Below are 16,994 nucleotides of genomic sequence, written 5' to 3'. Positions count from 1 at the left end.
ATACTGACGACACTGGCCCCACAATATTGAATAAAGTTGAACTTAATCTATTTCTTTTATTACACAGGTGGACTTCGAGGAGCTACAATTGTAGATGCTTTGGATACTCTGTATATTATGGAGCTTAATGAAGCATTCCAGGATGCCAAAAACTGGGTGGAGAAAAGCCTAGACTTGAATGTGGTGAGTTATCGCTTCCAGAGAGAGCCATGTTAGTGTGAATGACTTCGAGCAAAATAATTCTGCCAATTAAAAACCAGGACAAAAAGAATTCACAGCTCAGGGCACTGGTGAAATTTGTAACCATGCCCTTGTGAAGCCTTTGAATATTAAGGAGATGGACTCCAATGAAAGCTGAGACATATAGGTGTATTTGAAGAAACATCTCAAAAGGTCACCACCATCTCCATCTGGAGCAGCAAGGCTTTGAGCTGTCATTTCAAACTTTTCAACCGTCAACATTCCATTCCAGATCCCTGAAACCTCATTCCACAAACCACATTCCATCTTATAACAGATGTTGTACTTGGGTTTTGCTAGCAGATGACTTTTAGATGGGCAGTGAAATAATGGTCATAACACGCATATTAAAGTTCTGTGTCTATCCTGGCTATTATGGCTCATGATGATCTCAGAACTGAGCAACACATGCTACCTGTGTAGCAGGCGCGGATCGTCCATTGGGGCGTTGGGGCGTAGCCCCCCCCGCCCCGCGCACCCGCAGCTCCCTTGATGTCTCTGAACTTAGTTTACTTAAGTTCAGAGACGCCGAGGGTGGGGAGAACTAACTGACAATGCATGTCAGTCAGCATGACGTCGGACCGTGGGCGGTCCGGCGTCATGTTGACTGACATGCATTGTCACAAGCCAGGGAAAGGCAGCACAAGTGCGCATGAGTGGGCATGGAGATTAATTTTTACTCCGTGCCCAGTCATGCGTACTTTTGTTTTTACTGCCTTGCGCATGCCCATTAGGAGCCCCTCGGTCTCCTAATGGGCAGGCGGCGGGCGTAGCGTAAACTGTGCCCTCAGCCAATCCTGGCGCTGCTGGCAGCGCCAGGATTGGCTGAGAGGGGTTGGCAGGCCCCTCCTCCAGTACCGTTAGTGAAGCCGCCCAGGGGATCAGAGGTCTGAGAGCAAGGTGGCGTCGACCCGTGGACCGGCTGTGAGGTAAGTTAAAAAAAATATATATTTCATTCCCCCCCCCGTGAGCCGCGACTGCATACATTTGTGTCGACTTGTTCCTTGCTGGGTCTATCTCTGCATTCATTATTATAGAAGTATTTCCATTCCTTGCCCACGTCGTTTTGGGGACAGAGGGTTTGCGTCTGTTAAACAGTACACACGTCGCAAGTTTGTTCGTGATAAAATACCGATGGATTGCTTTGTTTCTTGGTCATAATCCCGTCCAAATGTGTCACGCTTCAGTAACCCTTCTCACCTTTCTGTCGTTATAAACATGTTTTGTCATCTCGTTTCTAAATGATGGGAAAGTAGAAGATACCAAATATTCCGTGTTACCACCACAGATGCCTGAATTCCTCTTTAAGACATGAGAAACGCTTTAATGTGCAGACCCTCAGAGCCACTCGTTAAAATATATATTAATTTGTATTTATTTGCCTAGGCGTTTTGTTGCTATGCAACATATCATGTTGAGCAGCAGACACATTTGAATCGTATTTAGGCATCGGTGGAATTCGAGTATCCCTTGCTTTACAGCCACATACTGGCCAGGCTCCTGGGGGCGGTGTTTGGGTTCGGGCTCTTTACACATTCCAGTGCTGCTGATCTTCCAAAGAAGCCCCTCGATAGTATTTTAAGAGAGGTTAAATATTAAATCTGCGTCGTTTCATGTCCGAAAGGAGCACCCCTTTCCTCACCACAGAGGAACGGAATTTGCCATGAAAGCGCTGCAGCTGCTCTGTGTGCTCCTCGGCCTGTCCCTGGGCGTCCACGCACTGGCGGTGACCACTTTCGTTGTTCTTTGCAGCGCCAAAACTGTACTGTATTTAGCATCTAAATAGCGCTTCATAACTTGTATTCTAAAAGTGCTGCTAACTTAATTTGGGGGCGCTGGTATAGTGCTAAGTGTAACGCTGAAAGTTTCCGGGCTCTTGTTGAGGATTATTACTCTCGAAACATGGAAACGCTGTTCAAATTACAAACCTAGGTAGTGTACATTCCCGTTCTCGAGAGGGTGCGTACTTCAGTCCACGTCGATCGGTTTCTATTCTTGCACGAATTACAAATACGTCAAGCATAATTCTTGAAACATTTGCTTCTGCAGGCCAGGGGGCAGAGGAATGGGGATTAAATGGTCCGTGCGGATGGCACCACAGTCAAGCATTACAAATGTAATATTGTCCAACTTTTCCGCCTCACCTCTTTCAAATGTCACCATCCGCCACTGCTGTGTAGTTGTGGAGAGAGCAGCTACCTACACTTGTTCACCTTTTGTACTTTCTGGCTTGACTCATCTGAGTGTTTGACAATAAGTAATTAGGGGAACATTTTGAGCTTTCTAAGTTTCAGGGCACCATTGTCTCATTTTGTGGTCCTCCACGACAGCATGGATATGTTGGCAAATTTTATCTGGTGTTTTTGCCAAATTTGTCCTATCTAACCCTGGGCGTAGTTCGCGAAGTAGCACTACGCGAAGCTACACAAAGTGCACTACGCGAGCTACGCGTAGCACTTCGCGAACTGCGTAGTACCCTGTTTGCACTGTGCAAGATGCCGTTTTCAATGATTGCACAATGCGGACAAGCATCCGGCACTGTGCAATCATTGAAAACAGCATCTTGCACAGTGCGAGCTGTAGTTTTCTGCCGCTCGCGTAGATTTTTACTCGAGCGGCAGATTTCTCAACACGAACTGGTAGTTTCTCATCGCGAGCGGTCGCGAGCATACGCGACCACTCGCAATGAGAAACCTGACCTCCTTGCGTTGAGAATCTCGCCGGGATGTTTATTTTCCACGCTCGCGATCGGCAACTTGATGTTGCTGATCGCGAACAAGGAAAAAGTCTCGCCGGGATGTCATTTTACTTGCTCGCGGTCGCCAACTTGATGTTGAGGACCGCGAGCAAGCAAAAAATGACTGCTGCACTACGCAATGCTACGCTACGCATGTTTGCACTGTGCTACGTGCAATTTGCGTAGTGCGAATTAACGCAAACTTCGCAAACTACGCGAGCGTAGCGTAGTGCTTTGCCCAGGCTTAGTCCTATCCTCTGTAGATGGTTAGGAAACCGTTGTTAAAAAGTGGGGGATATTAGCGTATGTTAGAATGTTTGATAAGCCCTTCACAGAAAACCAGGTAAGGTTTTGTTTTGATTTGATTTCTCTAAGTAGCGAAGACGATAAAATCCTGGACAGCACACTACCCAACATGCTACTTGGAAAATATTCTTGGTCATCTATGAACATAAGGTTTGCATTATGCCATCATTGTACAAATCATATTGTCAAAACAGAGCTCAATATGTCAATACCATAAACATGTAATACAGAGATCCCAGGAGGCTAAAGATGACTCTCATGCATTTCCTCAATCAATGTTTTCTTTTTTAATTTGTCTTACTTTTTCAGTTGAAAATACGCTCTACTCTCCAAGCATTCAGCAACATTTAATTGTTTTTAGTAAATGCACTTATTTTTAATCATATAAAAGTTTTGTTGAGTCTCATGAAACTCCTTTTCTTTTATGGCACTATGTGTGCTGATGCTAAATGTATGCTGCTTTTAATACATTTTGAGTACTTCAATGAATTTTGGACCAGTTACATACAGTCCTTAGTCAGGGAAAATAAATATTGATGTATTGTACTCATAAATTATGAAATAAAGTAAACAAATACAAACCCATCATTAGATGGAAACTATATATGAGTTGCAAAGCAGGAAGATGTGTGCAGACAGGTAATATTAGCTTAATTAGTAGAGTGTACCTTCATGTATCTTGGTTGACCAAGACTGTGAAAGAACCCTCACAAGGCCTGTACATGTGTCACCGTTCCGATTGAGTGCCATAAAGACCCTCACTTGCTTATGGAGGGAGACCTGATGTCCTGCGTTTGTGTTTAGAATAGTAACTAAAGTACCTTATGAAGTCTTTGTTTATGTATAGAGCCACAACATTCTATGTTTGCGTTGAGGATAGCGACTAAGGGGTGTAGTGAAGTATTAGGAAATAGGATTGCCATGTTGGCAGATGCAGTAAAATTACAAGGCTGAGGTAAAACAAGCAATCTTTGGAATTGAATTCAGCTATTAAAAGGATTCTATACTGTTGGTGAACTAATGTACATTCACATTATAAATATAAACAGAAAAAAGTCCCTGGTTTGAAAACCGAAAAATGGGTGCCATATTGAGAGTGCTATGGTGATTTAACAGACTCCTCAACCACATGCAAACAAGCATTGGCATAGCCAATAGGTCTCGCTTTTGGGACCTTATAAGTATTTAGTTATGCAACTGTTCCATGGCTAAACACTTATAAGGTCCCAAAGGCGAGACCTATTGGCTATGCCAATGCTTGTTTTTTGTTGGGTTGCTTAACTTTGCTGTTTTACATGGTTTAGTTGCTTCCTTATTCTGTGTAGCTCTGGAGACTCGTAAGCTTGCTTGACAGCTGTTTAGTGTAAGTCTTTAAGGCACCGTGAAAGGGCAGCAGTTTGGGGCTCAGACAGGATGCCAGTAGGCATGGTAATAGACTTGTGGAACTTTGACGTCAGATGAAGTGCATGTAAAGGAGGTGAGAGAAGGGTGGGCAACAACGTAACCTAGCAGGTTGTTGGTGGAGTGGGGGCATTTGGTGCAGAATTGGTCTGAAGATAGACCAGCGATCATAACAGGCTATCTGAAAATAACCCGAGGCCTGAAGCAGTATGGCTCTGCGGCCTCAGCAAATGCAGATTAACATTTGTCTAGCCACTTTGATCGATCGCGATCAAGCGCAGCGCGCGCCCGCGCACATACACTCAAATGCATTGGCTCACGGAGAACATCAAAGCGGCCGTGAAAGTGATCGCAATCAAGCGCGGCGCGCGCCTGCGCACATGCACTCAAGCTCTAGGCCGGCCATGGTAGCATTTTTTTAAGCCCTCACTAAAAGTCTCGCCAGACCAGCGCATGCGCTGGGTCAGGCGAGACCTAAAAACTGGATAAGGCAGTATGCCTACAAACCTATTGGGGAGAGGATGTAGCCTTACGGCTGGAGCGGTCGACCTCGAATCTGGGAAACTGGGTTTGAGTCTCGGCAACGACGCTCAACATCCTGTGATTCTGGGCAAATGACTTAATCTCCCCGTGCCTAACAAAAAATTAATATGTCCTCATGTAACGAAACTGGTGCTCATGTAAAGCGCTCTGATACCCGATGTCTCGGGTCTAGTTTGCGCTATATAAAACTCTATTAAAAAAAACAACAACAAAAACGCCCACAATAACATCCAAACCTTGCATGCGGATTGATTTGATAGAAGATAACAAGACCGACACTTTCTTCTGTGAGCACCATCAGCTGTGTCTACCCACAACTCACCAGCTGACGACCCCCAAAAAAGCTAGACGAAAGGGAGCAAGATAAACAAGCTTTGGCAAAGCCAGTAGGTTTTGCCTTTATAATATGAGTGTTGAGCTGTAGGCTTTGCCAATGTTTGTTTGTGAAGTATTGTGTAAAGAAAAAAGTCAAATGAAAACGTTTTAAAAAACTGAATCATATTTTTTTGTATTGGAAAGTTGTATTCTGATTGTAAAAATTAAAAAATAGCAAAAGAAATGCTATTACATAACATAATAAATGTTTATAAATGGTACCGTTTTTAAAAAAAAAATACTGTTATAAAGGAAACCGTAAACCCAGGAGTATGTAGAGGCGTGTTGGGGCGAGGGGGTAGTATAGAAGGGTGATAGGCGGTGGTGATGTTACTTAAGGACACAGCTATGAAGCAGCATAGTTTGCAATTGGCATTGGAGACAACTATAAAACGTATGGAATTGTGCGGTGGGGTAGGCAATGTATTATGGGCCCTAGTGCAAGGACGTAAATGGGTTCCTGTGCTCCTGCTTGAATTGTGTAACAAAGCAGGAATCTGGGTACAATGGGTTTTTGGGGTACGGTCCCACTGCAGCTGCTGCACATAAGAAGCTACAGCCTCATAAGTGTGGTTGCAAAGGCTATTGATGAGAGAGGCAGTAGGAAAGGAATTGTGGGGGGTTGGAGGGGCAGAAAAGAGTGTATCGTGCTAAGTGGGTTTGTAAGAAAAGGAATGGGCCTTGAAAGAGCATACATTGTATTTTAGAATGGGTTGGAAGGGCATGAAGAATGGAGTGTAATTGGTATAGTAAATAATACAACTAATGGTGAAAGTAAATTCAGGAAAATAAGCAGCATGTGCATGTAGACAGAATGTAATTGGACGTTGTGGCCTGCTGAAGGGTTAAACGGAGGGAAGGGAAGTTGAAAAGCTTAGAGGTGAAAAAGGACAATGGAGCAGTCAGAGTTTATGGTTGTTTACAAATAACACGGGAGGCAAAAAGCACAACATGTGCAGGTCGAGATCAAAAGCACAGGGGAGAGAGAAAAGTCGAGCACGGCAGGGGAGAAAAGCAAAATTGTTAAATGGCGTGTGCTGGCAGGAATAGGAAATGCGAGGTTGATGTTTAACATTAAAGGATGTGCTGGGAGAAGGGGGAAAACACAGAGAACGTGAGAAATGCATGCGCTCTCATGGAGTGCTTTTACAAAAAGCAACAAAAAAAAAATCCCAAAAAGGAGACACTTCTGTGAGGTTAAAAAGAGACCATCAGAGACCATCATAAACAGATAATGCTACACGACAGACAAACAGGAGAAAGACAGCCAGGCTGAAACAAATAAAACCACCATATAGACAGCAAGGGAAAAAAAGCATTGGCATAGCCAATAGGTCTCGCCTTTGAGAGGTGTTATTAGTTTTGCTGAATATGAGGGCTCCATAAGTAATACGTTGCAAAGTGTCTTGTAAATGTAAATTAACTACCCAATTGTAGCAGTTTACTGTTTTAGGGTAGTGTAGGGAGTTTGTGTCGGCTAGTACTGAGCATCCACTATTCTGCATTAATAACTGTAAAAAAAAGTTTGTCAGTATTTTTTTATTTTAAAAGTAAACATATCTTTAGGCAGAAAAAAAAATCAGGATATCGGCAGGCAATCTAGGACATCAACTGATGTGAAAGAACAGAATAACAATAAAATAGATTATAAACATTTTATTATTGGCAAAGACTTAATAGTTAAAAGGAGTGTGGGCTTGAGAGGCCTTCCCTCAGTTGAATGACCACAAGGAGTTGGAGGGCAGTGTAAAGATATAGGGCAAATTCGCTTGTCCAGTTCTCTCTTTTCCAAACTCCCACGTAGGTGAAATATGAGTTTTCCTTAGGAGCAATCAAGGGTGCTACGAAGTGCAGAAATGGTAACCATTTGGAGAAGAAACAAATCTTTATTTCCTTTTTATACACTTTGTTAACGATTACATATTTCAAAAACACTTTCTCTACTAAGGTAGAATTGAGTTTATTTCAAAAGAGCAGACAGATTTAAAAACAGTAAAATGTCTGAAAATAACTCATTCGGTAGCCACATATATTTAGCAACCATTTATGTTCACAAAAAATATTTATCTGCAGAGTTGCAAGGCGAAAGAAAACATTTGCCTTTTGCTGGTTCCACAAGTTTATCATTCCCCTCACATTAACTACAGTTCACAAATTTCACCAAAGAGCCTTCAACATAAATTACGTTGCAGCGGGTGCAGGCAGGAGAAACGCAGCAGAAAACCTGTAGCCAAGTAGGCATTCTGTGCCACCAGTGTCAATCCCTGTATTCACAGACTGAGCACAGGTATTAAAGCATAAATATAATCTGAAATATAATATGCTTTTACTACGAAAAAAAGGAAAAGTATTTTCAGAAAAAATGTAAGCAGCATAACAATAACATTACTATTGTGTTAAAATGCACAAGTGTGCCTGCAATCAATAGCATACCAGTATCTCGTCGTCTGATTGGCTGCGGGTCGAAAGGGTAGAGGTTCAGAATTCGCTGAAAAATAACAAACATATTTTATCCAGACCATCATTGGTATAAATGAAGCAGTGCTGAGACGGTTTGAGGCTGCGTCAATGTGGTGAGAGGCAAAGGCAGCAGCTTGCTGGTTTGCAGTTCTTTGCCATCACAAGCAGTGCCAACCTCACTCGTACCTTGCCATCACAAGCAGTGCAAACCTGCCACCCTCACTCGTACCTTGCCATCACAAGCAGTGCCAACTTGCTATCCTCACTCGTACCTTACCATCACAGGCAGAGCTAACCTGCCAAGGAAAGCCATGCTGTATGCCACCCTCGCTCATACCTTGCCATCACAGGCAGTGCCAACCTGCCAGGAGAAGCCATGCTCTATGCCACCCTCGCTCGTACCTTGCCATCAAAAGCAGTGCCAACCTGCCACCCTCGCTCATACCTTGCCATCACAGACTGCATCAGTGTCCTGCCCTGATGCCCCGTCCCCCACCTGAGCACAAAGAACGGGAAGGGGGTACCTTGGGGTGAGAGAGGGAGTGGAGGAAGGGAAATGAAAAGACAGGGGCAAAGACAATGGGAGGCGGAAGTCGCTTGGAAATGAGGCGAGAGAGAAAGAAACATGAAGCTTGTAATTAGGCAGAGTAAAGAAAGGCACGAAGACAGATAATTTGCGGAGACTGAAAACGAGAGAAATAAAAAAAATTAAAGGGAGAGATTAGCGAGGAACGCTAGAGAGACAGCATTTTAATTAACCAAAAGAACAAGCGCGGTGTGCGCGCACAGCAAGGAATGTGAGGTATGCAGCTGGCACCCGGCCTCGCTGCTGCTCGCTCCCTAGGCCAGGGGAGAGAAAAGACGGGACATGCACCCGCCTTTGGCCAATTGCATGCTGTCTTTCTTAGAAAGACGCACACATATGCCAATAGCGTGTGAGCCAAAAAAAAAAGCATGAGCGCCTGGTCTGAGTTAAAAGTGATTACTAGAAGCCTCGCAGAGCAGCGCATGTGCGCTGGCTCTGGCGAGACCTAAATAGTGACGAAACTAAATTCCAATGGAAAGCAATGGGCGGAGTTACTTTCCAGTTCAGCTAGTAACATGTCTGTCCCCAATTTGTCTTTTGCAACCAGATAGTTGTGCTACTGGTTATCACAGGGACCGTGACGTTTTAATGCATTTTAGAGTACATTTTTACTTTCATTTTTGTCGCTCAATGTAACAATGAGGTTGTAAAGTACACAGCTAGGTTCATTTCTATTTTTACGCTAAATTCCTTAAGTGTTTGTATAAAACTATTTCGTAGTGGTTATTACAAATGCATTATTTGAGCAAACAATTGACTATGTATTTCTGCGTTTTTCAGCATGGCGAAGCTTCTCTCTTTGAAATTAACATTCGGTTTGTTGGAGGGCTCTTATCAGCATACTATCTGACAGGAGAGGAGGTAAGCCCAACACGCCAAGAATCTAAATGATTTCATACCTATGACCATGTATGTAGCTTTTGTTTTTTGTTTCTGTTTCTATGGTTGCGTTCCTATTTCCAGTGGATTTCCCAATAATAAACAATCATCGCGTCTGTGCTGTGTACACCTTACATCGTGGTCAGCCATTCACATATTCCTTTTGTTAACCACAAAATGCTGGCTTTTTTTACTTAAAGCAGCTTTGTACACCAGAAAGCAACGTTTCAGATAACCTAAAATCAAAATTGGGAAATGTGGCTTTAAATAAACCAGGCCATAGATCTGTAGAATGAAATGTTAATCAGAATGAATTTAAAGAATCTGAGCGCCTAGTCAGTGCTGGACTGGCCTGTCTGACATTCCGGCACTACCAGACGAGCCAGCTCTGTTATGCAAGAAATACTTTAATTATATTTTGTAATGTAAGTGCTATTCCTTTCTCCTCCTTATTATCAGTTTTACTAAATTGCTGTCGTTGTAGACTAGGCTGTGGTTCTAAGCATACTAGTAATAGAAATATAAAGTATATAAAAGAGAAGACTGAGGTCTTGGACGTGTGCCATGCATGTTAGTTCTCATGAGACCAAGAACATTAGCGCTGTGTTACAATGGTGTTACTAGACTGCCACCTTGCCAGGTCTTAACACTGTTAACACCAGTTGTGCTTGGTATGGGCCAGGTTAGTACCCCTGCAAAAAGCTTTGATGATTATAAAACATAATCCTGTGATCGAAATAGTGAGGCACAAAGTGTTACATATGTAATGCTGCCTTAAAGGCCACCACAAGCTGAGTTTAAGAGACCCGCCCCCCCTCTCTAAGGACCAGCCCTTCCAGGTCCCAAGCACTCCCAGCTACACGGCCTATCTCCTTTCGCGTTGTTTCAGTCTCTGTAGTATAAACAAGCACATCTTTCGAGCAGAAGCCCTATTAGTGTTGCACATTCCACTGGATTGGCTTAATTCCTGTTCCATTGCTTGCCGCCCCCTAGACAGGCAACCAATGGGAGGACCCTAGGGGACGGAAGACATTCGAACCTGCTACACGATGAGAACCCGCACAAAGATTTCAGCTTTCGTATACCTCAATATTGATTTGTGTTATTGTGTCTCCACCCAAAAAAAGCTGTATTAACATAAATTAGCATGTTTGAGTTTCCTCTTTTTAGACTTTCTTTGGCAGAAACCTTCTGTACTCGTGCAAAATGGGGTAGGTAAAACAACAGGTTGCCAATGAGGGTAAATAAAAAACATTGAAATGTAAGACTATTATGCAGATTCTTCTATGGAATATTGAGATGTCAATTTTTCTCATATTTCCCCCCAAAAAGTATTTGTGCATTACCCTAATACATACACAAGAAGCTGATTCATAAGACTGGTGTGTGTAGAATCATAAATTATTTTCTAGTCTTAGCAGACCCTAGAATTCTTATGCATAAACATAAGGTGAATGTATAAACAAACCACACCTCACCTAGACATCAACCCAAAATCAATAGTCTGATCCAACTATTATATCCAGAACAAATGTGTTGTATACAATTTATTTATACAGAAAGTGTTTGAGGACCGCTGGTAATCTAGAATTTAGGGAGAGATTTACGAATTTATAACGCAGCCAAAGTTCCTCCACTGTGCTGCGTTGCGCTGGAAGTAGAGAGCAGGTCCTCTACTAAGATCTGGTGCAGTGCTGGCGTTCCTTCAGGCCGCCTAGCACCACTCGCACACCTTTACACTATGTTGCAAAGGTGTGTGTGTGATGTCTAGCATTGGTATTGTACTGGAAGGGTGCCTTTCCTGTAGAAAATACTATGCTCATACATATTTTACATTTTTCCCATGTAGTAGTGTGTTGTACATTGCACTCCACATGCAATGTAAGGAAGGTTAGGTGAAATGAAAACATTTCTTCTTGTTAGGAGAAGTGTGGCTCAATGATTAGAGCGGCAGACCCTGATGCAGAGGTCTAGCCCGGGACCAGGGTTCAATTCCCCACCTCGGCGGGTCTTGGGCTCAAAATTCCACGGACCTGATAATTCTCGCCTCGGTGCCATTCCAATCATGGAGTCCCACTTTGCAACTCTGGGCAATAGCTTGCTTAATCTCCACAACGGCCCCCACAACGCTAAGGATGCCTGGCCTCCACCTTGGGGGTGCCCAGGAGTGGACGCCTCACAGGGAAAGCCAGGATGGGTTCCACAGCGGTATTCGTACAAGCGCCTTGAGACCCTTGCGGGTGAGTAGTGCGCTATACAAGTATCAATTTACATTTTACATTTAATGCCTGCCTCGAGGACATATATTTTTGTCTCTAAAGTCTGTCTACCATTGTCAGTAGATTAGGCTTTGTGTAAAAAAATAATGGGTGGTAGCATGGGAACGTCTATGTGCAACATATGTCATGCCACCTTGACTTCAAGTAACGCAAAGGAGTGCAAAGCACTATGTAGCCTATTTACGAGTGGTGTGCGTCGCACTTAAACCACGCAATGTGGTACATGCGGACACAAACCTTAAGTTAGACTTATGAAGCCACGCAAGGCCACTTTGCATGGCCCCAAGTGGCTCCATAAATCCGGAGTAAAGCAACACAGTGCAAATTGCTGCATTGCCTTACTCTGCACAAGGGAGGCATTCCATGGATGTTGCGTGGGTGTTCTCAAGCAACTCCCATGGTGTTTGACGCATTCCCAGATTTACCAGAACTGGTAGACCTGGGAATGCAGCCAAAAGATTCCTTGAGGAGGCATTATGAGGAGAAATATCTTTATTTCTCCTAGTCTCTTCCTCTTTCTATGTGTGCTGCATTCTGGCTGTGCAAAGGAGGAGTCGTGGGCACTTAGAAGTGCGCATGTCAGTTTGGCTGGCCGTCTTAGGCCGGCCAAAAAAAAATGCACACTTCTATTTCTCTAACCCAGCTCTGTTGCACAACTGGGTTGGAGAAAAGCCGCAGGCTCCCAGGCAGTCTCTAATCGGCATACCAGGCCACTCAGACCAATCCTGGCACTGCTCTCGTAGCATGAGAGCAGCGTCTGGATTGGCTGGCGAGCCTGTGCTTTCCCAGAGACTGCTGAGAGAGAAGCACCGAGGCGGACGTCGGAGGCAGTGGCAGTGAAAGGTAACCCCATCTCCCCCGCTATCGTTTTGTGGCAGCTAGAGACTGAGAACTTAGCAACACAACAAATGGCACCTAATAAATTGCTGTCAAATCAGTTCTTTTACTCTCAAAAGAAAAACTGCTTTACTACACACAAAATGAAATACACACAATTTAACACATATATACAGAGTGATAGGCGAAAATGCCTTCAGGGACAGCCTCTAAAGGGCCTCATATCCTACAGGGGACACACAACAAAGAAAGGTCACGTAGGTCAGGATGCCCCCGGACTGCACACTATGCTGGGGAAACTGCAACAGTCTGCAACCAGCTGGCTCTAACCCAAAAAAATACAACCCCCACCCTCCAAGTACCTAATGCAACCATGAGAGATGCATGAATAAAAAACCAGACGCACAGGTTTTTGCAAAGGTAACTGGAAACAAAGTCGGCCACCACCACCCACTCTTACCTGCACAGTGTGGCAAACTTAGGGCCCGCCCCGGGTTGCAGTAGGTCTAACTACACCATTGGGTCTATCATTCTGGGCCTCAGGCTGACCCTGGCAACTTACAGTACTGGTGGGGCAATTTGTAGACTTATGTGGGAGGGGTTAACGGGCACTCCTGCAGGCCCTGCAATGCCGGAGGCCTTCGCGCCTCATAACCTTGAGGGACACGCCTCAGCTTGTTTACTCAGCTGTCCTACTATCGTTGTAATAGTCTGTATGCTTCACGCATTTTCACAGTTGCTTGAAAGTTGGAAACTAACAAAAACGAAAAAAAAACATTTTGGAAAAAATTATAACAGGCACCTTCAGTTAATGAATGGTACCCCGTGTCCAAAGAACGATCAATTCCTCCAAGGTGCCCTGATTTTTTTTTTTTTTTGTTTTTGCTAACTTCAGGGAAGACTGTTGAAGCCCATTACATGACCACCAGTTACATGACACAAGGCCTATTTAATATTTAGGCCCTTGGAGATTAAGTGATTTGCCCAGAATCAAAGGATGTTCAGGGGCATAACTCAGGCTCGTGCAGCCCCTGCAGCGCAGGGTCTCCCCAGCCATTCAGGGGCCCCCAAAGCATTCAGATGACGCTGAGGCAGAGAGACAGGTACTCATGGCACGCTCTTCGTCCATCAGCTCCCTAATCTAGGTTGACAATGTTATCAGCCCCCACCTACTGGGTACTGAAGCATAAGGACACTCTCAATTTGGCCAGCCTCTTGGGGTACCCTCTGGTCACGCTTTCCTGCGGGTAAATGAAGATCTCATATTGAATTCCCTGGCTGTTGTGGGTGCCACCACGCTACCAGCATCCCAAGGCATTCTGTGACACACAGCACCATGTGGCAGGGGTAAAAGGTGCTATTTCATACTGATGGTCTTTTTTTGCATAGGGGTTTTGATTACTTGCTCCTGGTAGCTCTAGCATTTGTACATATGAATATATTCCCCCAGAATATTGTGGTACAAGAATATTGAGGACAGAATATTGAGGGCCAATATATCAAAGGGCAAGTGCATGCAGGGAAATAGAGATTGAATATTCATAACTCCACATCTATATACATGGAACATTTTATATATATATAAATATATATATATATTTATATTCACTGAAAAACCCATAGGTTTCACACACGTTATAGTTAGGATTTAGCATTTAAAAAGCCTTGCAAATTCATTGAAAAAACCATAGGTTTCACACACGTTATAGTTAGTGGACATTTCACTCATAAAAAACCATTGAAATTCCCCCGTTATAGTTAGTTAAGCTAACTATAACTCGCGCACCCGCAATCCACTGCTGATGACGTAACATATTACATCACTCATGACATGGTCAGTGACATCACTCATGACATCACTGATGACATCTCAAATGACATCACTGATGACATCATCCAGTGAATGTGTATTTTTCTGAAAATTAAATATGTTTTATATATGTATATCATAAGGTCGATGGAAAAATAAATGGGTATATTAATGTCAAAAAGGATGATTTGTTTTAGAAAAATTGATTGTGTAACTGACTGATTAAGTGTATCTTAGTGAATACATGGCTTAGTGAGTAATATTTAAATATGTAATTATCTATATCAGTCTCTCACTTTGTGTATAAGTGGCTGCATGGATTGGTGAGTAGCTACATGGGTGTTTATATTGGATTTTAGGTTGTTTTTTGAGTATCAGTCTGAGTGTCTGCATGGTTCGGTGGGGGGGATTACGTAGTGCATAGGTGCATGAATGATTGACTCTCTGGTTGTATGTGTTGAAGACAGCATGTGTGCATGACTGTATGGTTGGATGAGTGTGTGTATGGGTGTGTTAGTGAGTGAATGACTGTCTCAATAGTGTCTTTATGAGTTACTAAATATGTTTTAAAGAAGTATATTTGACTATTGGTGTATATAAGTGAGTATGTGTGAGAGTGAGAGATTGAAACAGTTCCTGTATGAATAATTATGTGTTTTTATTAGTGATTATTTAAAAGAGTAAGTATGTGTAAGTTTCTGTAGAAGTACGTGATGAGGTGTGTGTATAACTGAATATGCAAGTAAATGGATGTTTGACTCTTTATTAGCATGAGTGACTATGTGTGTGTGTAACTCTATGGATGAGTGACAATGTGTAACAGGATGTATAGGGGTATGAGTACATATGATGAGTGAGTACATGTATGAGTGACTGTACAGGACTGTTGGTGAATGAGTGGATGTGTATGTGGATCTTAGAATTACTGAATAGGTTGTTGTAACTGATATTGGTATGTCCATTTTTTTGAAAATTTCAGTCTCTATTTTTGAATGTTTGTATCAAAGGTTATATTAGGGTGAGAGGAGGTCTACCACTTTGTCACAAGGATGATGTCATCAGTGATGTCATTTGAGATGTCATCAGTGATGTCATGAGTGATGTCACTGACCATGTCATGAGTGATGTAATATGTTACGTCATCAGCAGTGGATTGCGGGTGCGCGAGTTATAGTTAGCTTAACTAACTATAACGGGGGAATTTCAATGGTTTTTTATGAGTGAAATGTCCACTCACTATAACGTGTGTGAAACCTATGGTTTTTTCAATGAATTTGCAAGGTTTTTTAAATGCTAAATCCTAACTATAACGTGTGTGAAACCTATGGTTTTTTCAGTGAATTCGCAAGGTTTTTTAAATGCTAATTTCTAACTATAACGTGTGTGAAACTCATGGTTTTTTCAGTGAATTTGTATGGTTTTTTAAATGCTAATTCTTACCTATAACATGTGTGATTCCCATGGTTTTTTCATTGATTTTTTATGGGTTTTTTTTTACAAATTCTTATATTAAACGTATTTTTTTATTTTTTTATTTGCAAGTGTTATTTTTTACTTTATATTCTCTTAAAACACTATGCTTATTTTTTAAAAATTCTGCTATATATTAATTTTTCTCTTTTTTTTTCCCAAACAGGTAAGATATATTAGTATAACATAGAGATTTTTTTTTATTTTTTTTTTAAGTGCGCGTACGGTAAGCTTACGGTAAGCGTACGGTTTGCGTAATGTTCGTAATTTTTCTACTCTTTTTGCGTATGGTTACGCAATTTACGTAGCCGTGCGTACTGCGTACGTGGCGCGTAAGCGTGTACGCTACACGCGCACGTTACGTGGAAGTGTTGGGGCGTGCCCGTTATGCGCATGTGCGCGAGCGCGTGTCTTTTTTACGCGCATGCGTACTTTTACCGTAAGCGCTCCGTAAGCGCTCCGTAAGCGCACCGTAAGCGTAACGTACGCGCACGGTGGGTCATGTGATCAAGAAACAAAACTTTTGATTGGTTAAAAGTAGTTTCAGTTCTAGAACTCTCCTACACCACACCCATTCCCCTCATTTATGCTTGTGATCCCTTAGGAGAAGGAGCTGACTTGTCTTTGGGATACGATGGCAGACCAGCACTCTTCTTCTGAGAGTGAGGCTAGCAGCACCACCATCAGGCAGAGAAGGAGGAAACAGAAGAGCTCTTTTATATGGGAGTATTTTACTTTTCCTGAGGGCGAGAAAAAAGTCAATGCTGCCTTGGTGACTTGCAAGCTGTGCCAGCGTGTACTTTCGAGAGGTAATCCCAACAAGAAGTATTCCTTCGGGAATCACACTATGTTGAGACACCTTCATGATGTACACCCTAGGACACATGCACGACATACTAGAAGCAACCCTTCAGTAAGTCGAGCAAGCACATCCACAGCAGCTCAGCCGAGTCCTTCTTCGGAAGCTCAGCAGAGCCCTTCATCTGTGGGGGCAGATTCACATCTTTCTGGTCCTGTGGAAACTAACCATCGGTTTGCGAGGGTTACTATGCGGTGTTCATTTTGCCATGG

At 43.0% G+C, this 16,994-nt stretch overlaps 1 protein-coding gene across 2 annotated transcripts in view; it reads left to right on the top strand.

Moving 5' to 3' along the window:
- MAN1C1 (mannosidase alpha class 1C member 1) overlaps positions 1-16,994 on the top strand; it is a 330,020-nt gene that overhangs the window by 182,966 nt on the left and 130,060 nt on the right. For both annotated transcript variants that reach the window (XM_085647808.1, XM_085647809.1), the window contains exons 4-5: positions 68-183; positions 9,429-9,509. In XM_085647808.1, the coding sequence (XP_085503934.1) occupies positions 68-183; positions 9,429-9,509 (197 nt within the window). The remainder of the gene's footprint in view (positions 1-67; positions 184-9,428; positions 9,510-16,994) is intronic.

Source organism: Triturus cristatus, chromosome 3_2, assembly GCF_964204655.1.
Source record: "Triturus cristatus chromosome 3_2, aTriCri1.1, whole genome shotgun sequence".
Taxonomy (NCBI): domain Eukaryota; kingdom Metazoa; phylum Chordata; class Amphibia; order Caudata; family Salamandridae; genus Triturus; species Triturus cristatus.
This window is presented reverse-complemented; position numbering and strand designations above follow the sequence as displayed.